The sequence below is a fragment of the Nematolebias whitei genome, chromosome 14, assembly GCF_014905685.2.
Source record: "Nematolebias whitei isolate Nwh7 chromosome 14, NemWhi1, whole genome shotgun sequence".
In the NCBI taxonomy this organism is placed as follows: domain Eukaryota; kingdom Metazoa; phylum Chordata; class Actinopteri; order Cyprinodontiformes; family Rivulidae; genus Nematolebias; species Nematolebias whitei.
Genome location: NC_056511.1, coordinates 9,830,156 through 9,845,436, shown reverse-complemented (window position 1 = coordinate 9,845,436; position 15,281 = coordinate 9,830,156). Strand labels below are relative to the sequence as shown.

General features: G+C 40.2%; 1 protein-coding gene across 2 annotated transcripts; it reads right to left on the bottom strand.

Annotated features, from left to right (window-relative positions):
- Positions 1-235: 235 nt before the first annotated feature.
- Positions 236-14,910, bottom strand: znf346 (zinc finger protein 346). Of its 2 annotated transcripts, XM_037687823.1 has the most exons (8): positions 14,822-14,910; positions 12,598-12,701; positions 12,241-12,330; positions 7,513-7,663; positions 5,931-6,149; positions 4,422-4,521; positions 3,976-4,173; positions 236-300 (listed from the first exon to the last, which is right to left on the bottom strand). In XM_037687823.1, the coding sequence occupies exons 1-8, from the start codon at positions 14,877-14,879 to the stop codon at positions 291-293; spliced, it is 930 nt and encodes a 309-aa protein (XP_037543751.1). In that variant the 5' UTR covers positions 14,880-14,910; the 3' UTR covers positions 236-290. The 2 variants fall into 2 exon arrangements, with proteins under 2 accessions (XP_037543751.1, XP_037543750.1); XM_037687822.1 differs by lacking the exon at positions 236-300 and having other exon boundaries at positions 2,095-4,173.
- Positions 14,911-15,281: the final 371 nt, after the last annotated feature.

Here is a 15,281-nt window from a genome sequence, read left to right as displayed (position 1 = left end):
TATTGATGTTTTGTATGTACTGACTGGGATAAAAAAGATTGTTGAACTTGAAGGCAGTCCCTGCAGCCGGGGGACGACAGAAAGGTCCAGACCCGTTTGGTCTGACCTGCTGAAACAGATTAAAGTGAGCAGCTTTAAGACTTTCACCAAAACATGCTTCACTTGGTTTGTTCACGGATCGAACAGCCAGTGCAGGAAATATGAAGCTGGAACTCACGTTCATGTTCTCACACCAGCGCTTCTTCCCACACGATTTGTTAATTTTGCCCGTCGACTAAACATCTCCTCCTTCACTTACATCTGCAACAAACAATCAGCTGGCTTAATATCGCAGCTTTGCCTCCATCAAAATCCAAACTATCGTTTTCCAAAAAATGAATTGAAACTTTTAAAACATTTTTCTATTTATGCACATCTTTGCAGCCTTTTTTTTTATTACGTAACTTGTGTTGAAAGTAAATGTTCACAAAACATCAAGAACACGAACGATGATAAAAACAACCAAGTCTTTCTCATGGCGGTCAAACAGTATGCACTTACATCCCATTTTTTATTGTTGATTTCACTTTTGACAAGAGATTAGACATTAAATACTAAAATATTTAACCAACTGTCATACGTGAACAAAATTAAACGACAAAAAAAAAAAAAGATCCAACTCTGACATCACTGGTTCTTTTGACATCACTTTATGTAGCAAATATTGGGACGTCTACAATGAACAGCAGTTTATCTTATAGGGAATCTATTCAAATTTAGACCATTCAGAGAAAGAAATCATGCCGCTAGCTTGATGGAGCCACTTCCATCACAGATGTTTCTTTCTGAGAGGAAAAAGACCGTTAATAAAAAATAAAACGAGACATCAAACTACGTCTTGTTGACAAACTGAGATCGAGTTACTCAACTTCCAGTGGCTTAAAGAGGCTTTAGGGACAAATCGTATGACATTAAGGTATTTTACAGTAAAATCTGCTGCCAGTAAAAATAAAAAAGAAACATCAAGACATTAAAAACTTTAAACCGATCTTTTCAGAACCAACAAACGTTTTTAATAAAAAATAATAATAAAGATACTAACCAGCTACCTTAAAAGAATGTAAACGGTTGAAGCAGACGCACACAGACTATAAATACCAATGTTGAGTTTATGACCGAGAGCTTCACTTGGACTCGGGTTCAGACACACGAAAGGGTCAGGAAGGCGGTTTGTCGCTGGGCTGCGACTGGGTGGGGCACAGTATTTACGAGCGGGTCTCCAGAACGTCTCGGGATGTTTGTGGCTGTTCCGTTTATGCACAGATTTGCTGTTTTGAGTTTTGAATATGTAAAAAAAAATAAACATTGTGCAACAAACGTTCTCTCAAAATCATTGTTTAATCGTCGCAGGTGTCTCGAGCTCATGTTAATCCTGACGTCGTATTCTGATACCAGCACCGGAGCCCCGTTCTGAATAAAAACATGTCCAGGTCTAAAAAACACACTGGATACAATTATTATTTTGGGAAAAACTGGTCTAAATCTACATATTCTCATTTCCAAACTGAACTCCAGCAGCTTGAATCCTAAACGTGGGTACAAGTAGAAGTAGACATAAATCAGCCGACCAATTGAGACGGTGATATTTAAAGAAACGCATGAATTGGCCGTGACTGCACCGACTTCATGGATTACGAAAAAGAGAAGTGATGGCTGACCAGAATTTTTTTTTTTTTAAACGGCACTAGATTAACAATCAGCACAATTTCTATAAGGACTGCAACAGGTCAGATTATACTTCAGGTACCATGCAGTCCTGACCTGCATGCTAAGAAATGATTGGTCAATCCAAAAGACTTGCGCTGGCTCTGCTGCTCAAATCTGGTTCTGATGATGGTGACGGGAGTACGACGAAGCTTTATGGCCACACTAAGAACTTTTTTTTAAGATCTAAAATTACTTTTTTTTTCAGCTCTCATTTATTTTTAAAATTTTCCCACGAGTCAGATCCACAATGCGACCTGTCAATCAATCCAGTAGGCGTGTCAGCAACTGAGCAATCCGAAGCTAAATGCTCTTTACCTGCAGAGCTGCGCTGCAGCCCATCAGAGCGTACCACCTTACTGGAAGCAGGTTCAAAGTCCTGATACGGATAATAATCTGATGCTGATGTGCTCCAGATTAACCATCTCATTTGTAAAACCAACACCAAAGTATAACTTAACAAGATGCTCAACATTTTTCATTTTATCAGTTAAAATGCAGTAAAGGTGCTTTGTCGTGTCGGATATTACGACTCGTTTAGCTTCGGATTGGTCATTTGCTGACACGCCTACTGGATTGACTGACAGGTCGCGTCGTGGATGCGACTCGAGAACGGCAAAAAAATCGCGTACGACTTTATTCTTGTAATTTTAAGACTTTATTCGACTTTATTCCCGTAATTTTATGTCTTTTAATTGTTTTTTCTTAGCGTGGCCCTAAAACTCCATCGTACAGGAGAGAAGTTGAGAGGTCAGGAAAGTACTGGTTCATCACAATCGATATGAAGTTTTCTGACATCATGCGGCCGTAGCAGCAGCTAACTTTAATGCACCATTAATCTGACTGACCAAAGTTCTTTTACAAGTTGTTAAATACATGTTGAATTTAAGCTATTGCTTTATTTTAGTTAAATGGAAAATACAAACTGATGTGAAATTTTAAAAAAGTGAACATTCGGTGCACAGGCTGCCCAGATTTATAAAACTCAAGTCGAGCTTTAGCACAGAACGAGCCATGGTGGCGCAGGATACAGTGCAAGCCGTGCACAATAAAACGTTTTCAATACCGGCAACACAAAACGTGGCCGCAAACACCCAGAATTCAGTGACTGCAACTAAATATCCTGTTTTGTTTGCATGTTTGCGTCGTGAACTAGCGCCCCGCAGCCACAGCCCAGCGAGTTCCCACTAGAAGCAGATCAGAGGAGTCTTCAATAAATACGTTCTGCTAACGGAGCGAAAACCAACATGCCAGCTTTGCTTTGTGTTGACTGCTTACACGAGGCTCTGCGTGGTCAAAACGTGTAAAAAATGAACAATAAAAATAATCCGCCCCTCCTCCACTCCTAGCAGATTATTATAAATGTTTTTGTTCTCCGAGTCCTGCGACCCTTCCTGTGCTCATGTTGGAATTAAAGTTTAGTGAATACAGATTTACACCAGCGCTGGTCATCAAGCCCAAAATGTCACGAACGCTTTTCTTTAAATTTGGTCAAAGTCGCCACAGTTCTGTGTGACCCGCCGCTCAGGCTGCTTCGGCCACGTGAGCTGCTCCCTGCACGTTCTGCTCTGGCCAAAACAGCATTTGGAGTTTGTGTGTTTGAGCTGAAGCAACTGCAGCAAGAAGAGCTGAATACGAAGTGGGAAGAGATTTATTTATTTTTTTTTTTGTCTAGGCCTGGTAATTATGAGATAAACACAACTTTGGCTTTTCCTAGAATTTGTGAGGCCGCGCAAAAGAAAGATGTTTAAGCCGTATTGCAGTCAAATTTGACAATATCCAGCGCCAATGCAACTCGATCATGTTGTGGATTTGTAACAGAATAAAAGCCAAACAGGCATTCCTCTGAGCACGCCGCTGCATCACTACTTCATCACACGCTGAAGGGAATGAATATTTTACACATGAAAATATTAATTTTACCAGAAGAAAATGAAACGCACCCTAAGGACAGTTTCAGCTTAAAACTTAAAATATGAAAACGAGGAAATTCAAGGTCCAAACAGGTTTTTACGACTGTCGCACTGCAGACACCTAAAGAAGCTAAACGTTGATGAGGGTGCTGATGGTTTGTTAATGTGTTAAAGGGAGGGGGGGGGACGTGGGGACGTAGAGTGTCGGTTCAAATCCTGACTGAAGCCTCTGCAGTCCATGGTGGTCCAGCTTTAAGCATACTGGAACTGCTCTGAGAACTCTGTGCACTCATTGGTGTACTGGTCATTGGCTGCATACCGGCCATCTTCAGCATCATACTGGCCGTCCCCTGGTGCGAACTCGTCCTCCCCTGCTGCGAACTCGTCCTCCCCGGCTGCGAACTCGTCCTCCCCGGCTGCGAGCTGGTCATCTGCTGAAGCGCACTGGTTGTTGTCATCCTGTGATTGTTCTGCTGGAAGTTGGTCCTCTTCAGGATTCAGACCGGATTTCTTCATTCTAATAAAAAATAATTAAAAAAAACCGTTGAGACATTTAAATATTTAGGAAACATAAGAGGACATGGAGGTAGTTGGAGTGAGGACAGAGGATCAGAGACAGAGTGAGGAGGACTCGCTGTAGATATCCTGATGCAAGCTCAATAATCCAGGTAGAAAAATCTTTGAAGCATTGATTCAACGAGCTGTACGAGCACCAACAAATGTATCTTGTTGTTAAAGGTACTGTAGCCACTTGTGGGTACTTACTGGTTCTTATGCTTGGCACCAGTGATGTGAGACTGGTACTGTTCCACAGAGTTCAGCACAATGTTGCAGATGGTGCACGAGTAACCATTTTGTGTTGAAACTACAGTGGATAAAAGAAAGTAGGGAAGTTAGTTGCATCTTAGTATGGGTGAAATCTTTAAATAAAATTACCGTATTTTTCGCCCTATAAGTCGTGTTTTTTGCATAATTTGCGTGCCCTGCAACTTATAGGCCGAAGCGACGTATTTATGGATTTTCCCACATTTATAAACCAATTTTTGGCTGAGATATGATCGTTTTCATTCATCCTGACTGGAAACATTGAACAATACCATTTTCACCCACTAGATGGCAGTCGAGTAGTAAGGCATGCCGTTGTATCATGTAATAGGTGAAAGTGGCTATTAATGACAAATTCAAAAAAGTTCAAGACTAAAACAACTGGACTTTATTTATTATAAATTATACTTTATTGTTTTTGTCTTGAACTTATTTTGAATTTACCATGTCCCGGATGACTGACAATATTCACCAGCTATTAATGACACAATCGGCTTGCCATATTCTGCCGCCTTCGTTCTGCTCGCTGCTTGGAGCAACCTCAGCTTCATTGTGCTGCACCGCTCCGGTGAAATGCAGCTGATTTGACCGTCAAAGTGCATTTATTAAGCAAAAGTTAGACTGAGACACACCTTTAATATAATTTCGAGCAAACAAATAATTGTTTTTAAGTGTTAATCTTGTTAAATTATTGTTAAAGTCCTCCCGTGCACGCTCCCGCCATTTGGCAGCTCATTGATTTTTGGCACAACGCTGACCCACATTTCCGGGGTGTCAGCGGTGACGCATAATAGATGCGACGTATACGACGAAGCGACATATTTATGGATTTTCCCACTTTTTTAGACATATTTGGACTGATGCGACTTATAGCGCGGAGTGACGTGTATGGCGGAAAATACAGTAGATACACATTAGGAATGTTAAGATTAACCAATTGAGAGTATTAATAGGGCAGCCATGAAAAAATACAATTTTTAATTTAAATTAAAATGCATTAGTTTTTTGTTTTTACACTGTTAAACATTTGACCCATTCATTTCTCAAAAAATGAGTCTTTAAACAGAAAAAAAAAACTACTGGACTGACTTGAACGAAACTCTCAAAAAGTAATCACTGAATGTACATCTACAGCTGAACACTGGGATCAACCTGACTTAATCAGATTTAGCAAACGCACAAATGACTGTAGCTCAGTCAGTTTTAGACATTGAGCTAAAACGTGGTATATCAGTAGCTGGAAGTTATTCATAGCTCCTACTCCAAGCATTAACAGATCGTGTGACATGTTTGTTTAAAACTTTGACATGCAAGGTGCACATTTCTTTAACGTATGCTAGTTCCACTATGTGTTTTAGTCACACTACATCAAAACAGCCTCAGTCTGACGGTCACCTTGCTCTACTCATTGATTGAATAACTGAGGGGCAACTTAAATGGTCTTCCAACCTGGTGCAGTGGAGGGCCCGTACGTCTCGAACAGTTTAAGTTGAGACATTCGTTTTTTATGCTTCTTGCCCTCGTAGTGCTGCTGGGCCATGAGCGGGTTGTTGAAGGAGGCCTTGCAGGTGGAGCAGTAGCGGTCTGGGTCGTTGTTGTCCGTGTCAGTAACGCCACTGGAGACGGCAACAGGTTTCTCCTTCGCCTTTGCTGTCTGAGGCGCTTCGACTAACAAAAAGGAACAGGGGTAGACATAAGGAAATGTTCCAGGTTGTCAAGCAGACAGCCCTGTACTACATACTGGAGAGCGTTTTCCTGCATACGGGTCACTTCTCAAAGGTTTTCATGTAAAGAGGAGTATACTGTATACATGACCTTAGTAAATGTACACAGTATACTGTGTGCATGACCTTAGTAAAAGTATGTACACAGTATACTGTATACATGACCTTAGTAAAAGTATGTACACAGTATACATGACCTTAGTAAAAGTATGTACACAGTATACTGTATACATGACCTTAGTAAAAGTATGCACACAGTATGATGTGTACATGACCGTAGTAAAAGTACACAGTATACTGTGTACATAACCTTAGTAAAAGTACACAGTATAGTGTTCTCTAGTGAAGCATTTAAATTGTAAGAACTGTAATTGCCGATCTATAGAACGCACCCGACTGGAAGCCGTGCATACTAAAATAAAAAAAATAAAAAACCACAATTTTGTACATAAATAAGACGCGCTGGTGTATAAGCTGCGGGTGTCCACAATTTGATACCAGAAAATGTACACAGCTCCTGGCACAATGTGCAGCTCTTGTTGCAGTACGAGAATGAACCACCAGATGGCATTTCATAAACGTTGGTTTGTCTTCAACACACACACAAGATCCTCACAGGTCTTCATGATGAGACGCTCTCTGACTCATGGTTAAAGTACTACGATAAATAACCAATGAACTTACAGAATGAACACAAACTAGTCTAAGCAGAACACACTACCGGTAATCACAGGAGAGAACAGTGCTAAACGCAAACGGTACGTAACCGAAATTATTAAATAATTAACATACCAGTAAATTTTACCCACACTCCCTACTTGAGATAATGTAACTGGCAGTACACAGTACAATACTACAGTACCGTAACGGTTCATTAAATTACTACCATTGATTTTATTGTTAAGCACGTTTTGGTAACACATGCTGCAAAATTGGACCAATAAGCGAGAGGTACATGTCACGAGTACCTGCAGCCGTCACCATCTGTGTCACAAAACCCTGAAACCCTGTGGGTGTAGGGCAGCTACAAGAGGGCCAAGGTGCGTCAAAAGAAAATGTTATTCAGCTGAAGGAAGCTTGACAGCTTCCAAAATATAAAAATAAAATATAATACATATTTTTAAAAAGCACATAAATTAGCCGCTCATGTGTATAAGCCGCGGAGTCCAGTGTGAGAAACAAGTAGCAGCTTATATACTGGCAATTATGGTATATGTATATAGGAAATAATATAAACCTTGGGGGTGAAAATCCTAAAACAATAAGAAACAAGAAGTTGTGAAGCTCATCGGAAAGAAAGCACCAACCTGGAGTTTGCTTTTCAGCCGTTTTCATTTTGAGCTTCCTGGCATGCAATTTGCCCTGATAATGAGACTCGGCCATTACTGGAGATGTGAAGGTCATATTACAAAGTGGACACGCCTTCATTCGGTCCGTGACTCCATTGCCACAATCCTCCTGGCAAGAACACACACAAGAAAACGCATAAATACACTTTGTTTTAAAGTGAAGAATTATTTACGAATTTTTCAAAGGACAAATTTGTTCATTATTTGGGTTTTTACATCTAAAAAAAAAAAGAGAAAAAGCAGAATAAAAGTGGCTGAAAAGTCAGAAAATTCTTCGAGGTTGGTCAGCTTAATACCACAAAACAGTCAAATTTCTTGGCAAACATATTAATAGGACTGCACAATAGATCAAGAATGTATTAATATTGCAGTATCAGTGTTTCCAATAACATGGAAATGGATCAAAATAAAAAAACACATCAACAGCATGCAAAAAAAAAAACTACTTGTGTATTCAGATAGACCCCCAACTTGAACACTTCACACCGACACATGCTGTATCACGCAGCACTACATACTACGCAATACTGCAAAAAGTACTATAATGAAGACAGCCAAACAAATTTTAAAACGTGCACCAGTAAATCCTCTACAATGTGAGTGTAACCACTTACATGCACAGACTTTACAGTGCAGATGCATCAAAGAGGATGGTGCTTGTATGAAATTCAAACAGAACACAACCTAACCAGCTTCTGTTTTAAGCAGACATATTAAATTGTCATTCTTGAGAAGGAGCTTCATGCCGAGTTGAACAGAAATGCATTTTTTAAATGTCTATCTTGAGATACAGGATTATTCAAAAAAATATTCAGGACTACTACAGCCCCAAATGCCCAGGCCTAATCACATGTACAAACTGCGACAAAGTGTGTACAAAACAGTGAAGTGTATAAAATAAAGCAAAGCGATTAAGAGGTTGACAGCTTTTTTTTTTTTTTGACCAAAGCTGCAATTTTGTAAAGAGACGAACCAACATGAAACCTTGAGTTGTTACACAAACAGGAAGCCATGTGATTGTTTACATTGAAGCAAATTATCACACAGCAAATTAAGAGTACCGTTAGAGACACCAAGTATCTGCTAAAACTACTTTAAATCTTAAAATGTAAACAACTCAATAAATGCTGCACTAAGATTGGGAATATTAATCTATTTTTAAATGCAATGCATCAAGAGATGAAGTACTGTATTTTTCGGCCTAAAAGTCGCAGTTTTTTGTATAATTTACATGCCCTGCGACTTATAGGCCGAAGCGACATATTTATGGATTTTTTCCCATATTTATAAACCGTTTTTTTGGCTGAGATACGACCGTTTCCATTCATTCAGACTGGATTTTTTTAGCAGTACCACTTTCATCCACTTGATGGCAGCAGAGCAGAAATAGTTGTATGGCATGATGTTGCCTGTTGTACCATGTAATAGGTAAACGTGGCTAAATCGACAAATTCAAAAAGTTCAAGACAAAAACAACTGGACTTTATTTGTTTTGTTTTTTTTTAACTTTTTTGAATTTACCCTGTCCTGGATGACTGAGAATCTTGAACATTTTTTAATGAAACAATCGGTCTGCCACAGACTCCCCACCGTCAATCCAGCTGCACCGCCCCGGCTGAATGCAGCTAATTGGACCATTAAAGTGCATTTATTAAGCAAGAGTTAGATTGATACACACATTTAATATCAAACAAAATGTTTTTAAGTGTTAAATTCTTGTTAAAATCCTCCCGTGCACGCTCCTGTGGCCGCCATTCGGCAGCCTGTCCATTTTTGACACGACTCCGGCCCACATTTTTGGGTTGTCAGCGGTGACGCGTAACAAAAGAGATGCGACGTATACGGCCAAGTGACATATTTATGGATTTTTCCACTTTATTAGACAAATATGGACTGATGCAACTCATCAGGCGGAGCGACGTTTACGGTGGAAAACACGGTAACTGTTTTCAGATGTCGAACACCGATTTTTAACCTTGTGTTTCCACTTTAAGAGAGCCAGCAGAGCAGCCGCCATGCAGGGATGTTTGTCCTAGTAGAGTTACCGTAGATCCTTTATGTTCATACTCAAGCTGCCATATCTGAAGTTCTGCTCTTGATTATTGCATTATTGTTAAATTCAACCATGTAATGCATATTTAAATACCAGTATGATCATTTAAATGTTTTCCTCTTTGGTTTGAAAAAAAAAATGCATGCAAAGAAGTAAAATTTGAATTAGGTTAAATATAGCAGGTTTTTTTTTCTCAGGCTGCATTAGAAGGCTTTCAGGCCTTCCTTTTGTGACCTACTTTTCACAGACCTTTAACAAAGTGGGCTCAACACAACAGAAATGAATAACAAGAAAACCTGAAAAAAGACATATTAATGTATTAGGTGTACCGGTAAATGTTCATGGGTATTTAGCAACAAACTATTAAAATTCGTCAAATAAAAATAGTATTGTTTGAAAAGCACAACAACAGAAGCCCAATCAAGATGAAATCACTAATATTGTTTTTAGGGCATATATTTTTGCACTGAAATATGCAACACTTGTGGTGTTCTCTCTGTGAACAAAGCTGTGACCATGTGCATCATCCTTCCAGTCAAGGGGATGAAGATGTTCACATCCTTGATGGAGAGGAACGTTCGTTGAGAGAAGAGTAGAGGCGGCCATCTTTGTGAAGAGAAATCATCCATCATTAAGCAGGGGCGGAAGCCTCCGTGTTCATGTCTCCCTCTTACAATGCTGTTATTGCTAGTATCACTCAACCCCCTGTGAACAGCAGGCGGCCATCAGGGTCGTACGATCCATCACCCAGGCTGATGGTCCTCCTTGATCATGTGAACAGCTGGTTTTGAATGTCAACAACAAACTGCTCCACTGTAGCTATGTTTACATGGACATAAGCAAAGTGATGAAACGGCCATTCGGAATAAAAATGTGTCCTGTAAGCACCCCATTCAGATTATTCTTTGTCGATTCAGCTCAATCCGAAAATGTGTAATCAGAAAGAGAGGGGTGGTTTATGACGATGTAAAAACTTAATCTGTTCATTTTTTTCCCAGATTGTGGACAACTGACCTGACTGCACATGTGCGACCCGTCTACCTCACGTATTTCCATCTGTTAGCTAATGCTAATAATATTAGCATGTCGGGGACGCAAAACTGGTCGGTGAGCGACAAAACATTTCTACTAGAAACTTTGAAAGAGCTCAAAATGATCTGTATTACCTGTAGCTCAGTCAGGGAGTGCAGGAACGTCTCCACTGTCATTAAAAACTGGTGCAGATCCAGTTTGGGTGCTCAGCTTTGTTTACGTTCATCCCAGAAGTAAACTGGAAGTAGAACTTCTGTGTTTTTTTAAGGAGTTTAACACTCTGCGCATGTTAGTACTTCTGTTCAGAATAAAACCCCGCTGCATGTAAACGATACATTCAACTTATTTAATCTGAAAACATTTCAATCTGGTCAACGAATTTTGCGCATGTAAACACAGCTAATAAGAAGGTGCTTTTGTAAGACTGAGCTGAAAACAGCTCCTCAGACTGAAGAAGTCGTTCAGATGAAAGACGAAACATTTCTACAATTTTTTGGAACATGTCCAGGAGACCTGTTGTAGATTTTCTACCTCGATTATGGAGCATGCATGAGCTTAACATTAAAAAATTGACATTGAACAGACACACACCTCTGCTATAATCTGAGGCAAATGAATATTCATCTTTTAGTGTTAATTTTTTGTTTTTTCTTACGGAAGCAGCAGAAACAGCCTCTGTCACCGTGAGAGAAACTCAACAGGCTGCGCGCTCCTGCGGCGGTGCACGTCTCATCAATCGCTCTCTCTGACCCGGAGTTTGGTCATGTGCACAAGTTGCACACGACGATGTAAGACGATGAGGACGCTCTGAACACTTTAATTTAATACAAAGTCAGACTTTAGATACAAAAGTCCAGGGAGCGGTGCGGGAGGACAGGTGATGGTATTTCAGTTCTGGTATTTCAGTTCTGGTATCTCCCCTGGCTGTCGTGAACTGGTCACATGCCAACCCATACGTTTAATAATTTATTACACATCATCACCTTCATGAAGGGGTGAGTGGTTCTGTTAGGGTAGCGGGGTGTACGCATTGGTTTACTGCAGGTGAGCTTTCACCTGCAGTTTCTCTCTGCTCCCGCCCAGGCTCACCGTGAACAAGACGGCAGGACCCGCCCCACCCTGCTCTGATTGGCTCAAACTGTGGCCCTGCTTCTCCTTTATTGGTTGAACACAGCGTCAGTTGAATTCCTGTACCATCATTAGATTGGACGGCTTTAACAAGACCACAACGAAACACACATTTTTTTTCCCCTTCCTTATTTTTACAGATGACGGAAATCCGTCCAGGCCACATTCAAAATGTTGGAAATCTGCTGCGGCGACAAAACGTTAATCCGTGCAACCATGTTTCTTAAAAAAAACTGAGATTTCTTGACAAAAAAAGGTAAAAGGAGCTTTTGTATATAGAGAAACAAGTGGAAATGGTATAATGATCAAAACCACCAACATGTGAAAGCCAACCAGCTCACATTGACAGTATTTTATTTTTAATTAATACTTCAAATCACTGCTTGGCAATACTACACTTGGAATATTTTTTTTTGTCAAAACAGGAGTTCAAGTTGCAGTGGCATCTTAAGGGACGTTTATATTTAACTCACATTGTCAGATGTCTTCACTTTCTTCACAGTCTCCTCCTTTTCATTCTTAAGGGAAAAATGGCGCCGCACCCTGTTGCCATGTTTCTTGCTCTGAAAGTACAAAAACAAAACATGTTTTTTACAAAAAAAATAAATATATAAATAAGAGAAGTCAGTGCAAAAAATAAAAAATAAAAAAAATCCCTGGATGATTTTACATATCTTTCTTTTGTCAACTTTAAAAGCAAAGGCCCAGCTAGCTTACTGTGAACATGCTGCAGTTTTTGAAGAATCAAACCACAAATTGGACATAAATTATTAAAATTAACATCAATGTAAGAATTAAATGAAAGCATCAAGACATGTTGGTGAACTGACCTGATAATGAGTCAACTTCTGAGATTCAGAATTTAGGACAGCGTTGCACACTTTGCACTGGGTGTCAGAAAACAGGTTGCCATGCTCCTTTATCATCTTATTTACTGCAGAGGAAGGAAGAGGCAAAAAAGCACAATTTCAAACCAGGCGAATATTTTAACAAGATACAGTTTATCTTAGAATACTTTTGTTGCAGCTGACAAGAACACAACACAGTTCAGTCAGTCGTGCACAAACGTATTGGCTCGGAAAGTCACTTTAATTTATGGAGCTCTGGAGAACCTTCTTTAAATTTATCAGCAGTAATTCCTGCATAGTAAGTCCCAAAACCCGTATACTCTGACATCTGCGAAAAAACCAAAAGCCAAGATACAGAAGCACATTTTTAGCCTTTGTGAGTCACGGTTCTTGGCTCAAACAATCCCAGACCATCTCGTCATCTTGAAGCATCAAGCCCGAGGTGTGCCATTAACAGATGGTGTATTATAGAAGTAGTCGGGAGATTCAATTTGGTCAGATTGCAGGAGGACACCTTATCCCCAGTTGCTCCCTGGGCACTTTCCATAGCTGCCCACTGCGCCACCTGGTGGTGGATGGATTAAATGCAGAGAGCCAATTTCGCCATTGTATGGGAACATACAATGATGGCATTACATACCACATTATTATTATTATGTGATATTATTTATTATTAACCTTTATTTAACCAGGCAAATCCCATTGAGATCGCAAATCTCTTTCGCAAGGGAAGTCTGGACCTGAAGGCAGCGCAACATGCATGTTTTTGATCTGTGGGAGGAAACCAGAGTACCTGGAGAAAACCCACGCAAGCACAAGAAGAACATACAAACTCCACACTGAAATACCCCCAGGTCCAACTGGGGATTGAACCCAGGACCTTCTTGCTGTGAGGCAACAGTGCTAACCACTGAGCCGTCGTGCTGCCGATGGCTCGGTGGACTGTTGTTGCACTGTATCAAGACACCTGCTGAAAAAAATGTGGGTTTGGTACAAGCAAATAAGACTTGTATTATGAAATGCCAATAAAAGCAATAGCACACGTCCGGTGACGAGCTGGTCGTTTTGATATAAAATTTGTGAGGTTCACATTGTGGTTCGGGCCGCATTAAAGTTGATGGAAGAGCAAGACCCTTTTCAGGTGAATAATAATAAGAGGCTGCCTTCAGGCAGTCCCCAAACAGATTGTCACAGATAAACTGTTGCCATGTAGAGAGGGTTTTATTCATTCATTCAACTTCTATTTATACAGGTTAGTTTCATTGAGTCACGATTCATTTACAATAGAGACCTGTTTTAGAGTCTGGTCTTCAATTATTGCATATACCCCTCAGGGTTCCATACTTTTATAGTTTGGACAATATTAAACATAAAATACAACTGTGTTTTGTTCCAGATGTGTTTTTGTGACGTTTTTCTATTTCCATCAGAAGTAAAAGGGGAGTTAAATACCATTTATTTACACAAAAACACTCATTTTGCTCACATTGAAGCAAGTGAAACACATTGGACTGTCAATATAAGCGGGGGAAAATACAAATGGTAAAACTTCAGCGTCAATTTCAGAAAACCTGACGGGATTTCTGAAAGATCCCTGAACCATCCCTTGAAAACCGATACTCTGCCCGCACATTTTGTTACGTAATTTTACATATTGTGGGAAAGTAACAAATTGCACAGCTATTCAAAATCAGAACTACTTGAAGTAGTGACGACACATAGGACAACGTGGAAAATTCGGATTTTTATTCACTTAATGCTAAGTTTAGTTGCGATCCATTCTCCGAGACGATCAATGGTCGGTCTCGTGTGAGGAGCCGATTCTTAGCACGCTACGTTCGTTGCATAAAGAGCATCTCACAACAACCTAAAACAAACTTCTGAGCTGAATGCGGTCTAAAGATGCTCATCTCGGTGTATAAAACACAAGCAGGAACACTGGTTTCCAGTTTCGTCAGAATAAACCATCGGATGCGGAGCTGCTCTTGTCGACCTTGGAGCAGAAACGGCTAGCGCTAGTTAGCTTAGCACCTTTTTTTTTTTTTGGCACGCCGCAGCGCGAAAAGAGCGCTGCGGCTAACGTTAGCTAGGAGGAAGCTAACAACAACTCTGGGGTTTAAAAGCGTCAATGGCCCCGACTTTCACTAAACGCGACGATACAATTTTTATTCACAAATTCATGAAATCAGTAGAAGCACAGTCATACCTTCAGCCAGTCCTGAAGGTGAGTAAGGAAAATCGTCGGTCTGCATCGGCTCCGCCATGACTTCTCACACACTAGCGGCGTCTAACAGCGCATGCGCAACAGATGGCGCGCTTGCGCAGAAGTAGGTGTACCAAAAAAAAGCCCCCCCCCCCCCCCCCCACTATGAAAAGCTAAAGTGATTAATGAAACCCCGTAAGGGACACGACGTGCGGGAAAATAGATACTTTTCTCTCAATAACATTATTTTTCCGGGTGACTATACATAGAATTACGCTGTCAAGGAAAATAATAACATTTTGAACATTATCACGTATAGAATAGACCTGCTGATTATTTTACCCATGGATAGGTTCATATACTGTACTTTAATTTTGAGATTAACCTTAAATATAAAGACATTCGATCAAACAGAGATCACAGAGGTGCAGGATTTCAAATACTTGGGATCCACTGTCCAGGA

Coding starts and splice junctions, on each gene's coding strand:
- znf346 (XM_037687822.1), bottom strand. CDS start 14,879: ATGGCGGAGCCGATGCAGACCGACGATTTTCCTTACTCACCTTCAGGA. Junction 7,664..12,240: donor AAGTGAAGACATCTGACAAT/GTGAGTTAAATA, acceptor TGTTCTTGCCAG/GAGGATTGTGGCAATGGAGT. Junction 4,174..4,421: donor GGTGCCAAGCATAAGAACCA/GTAAGTACCCAC, acceptor ATTTTTTATTAG/AATGAAGAAATCCGGTCTGA.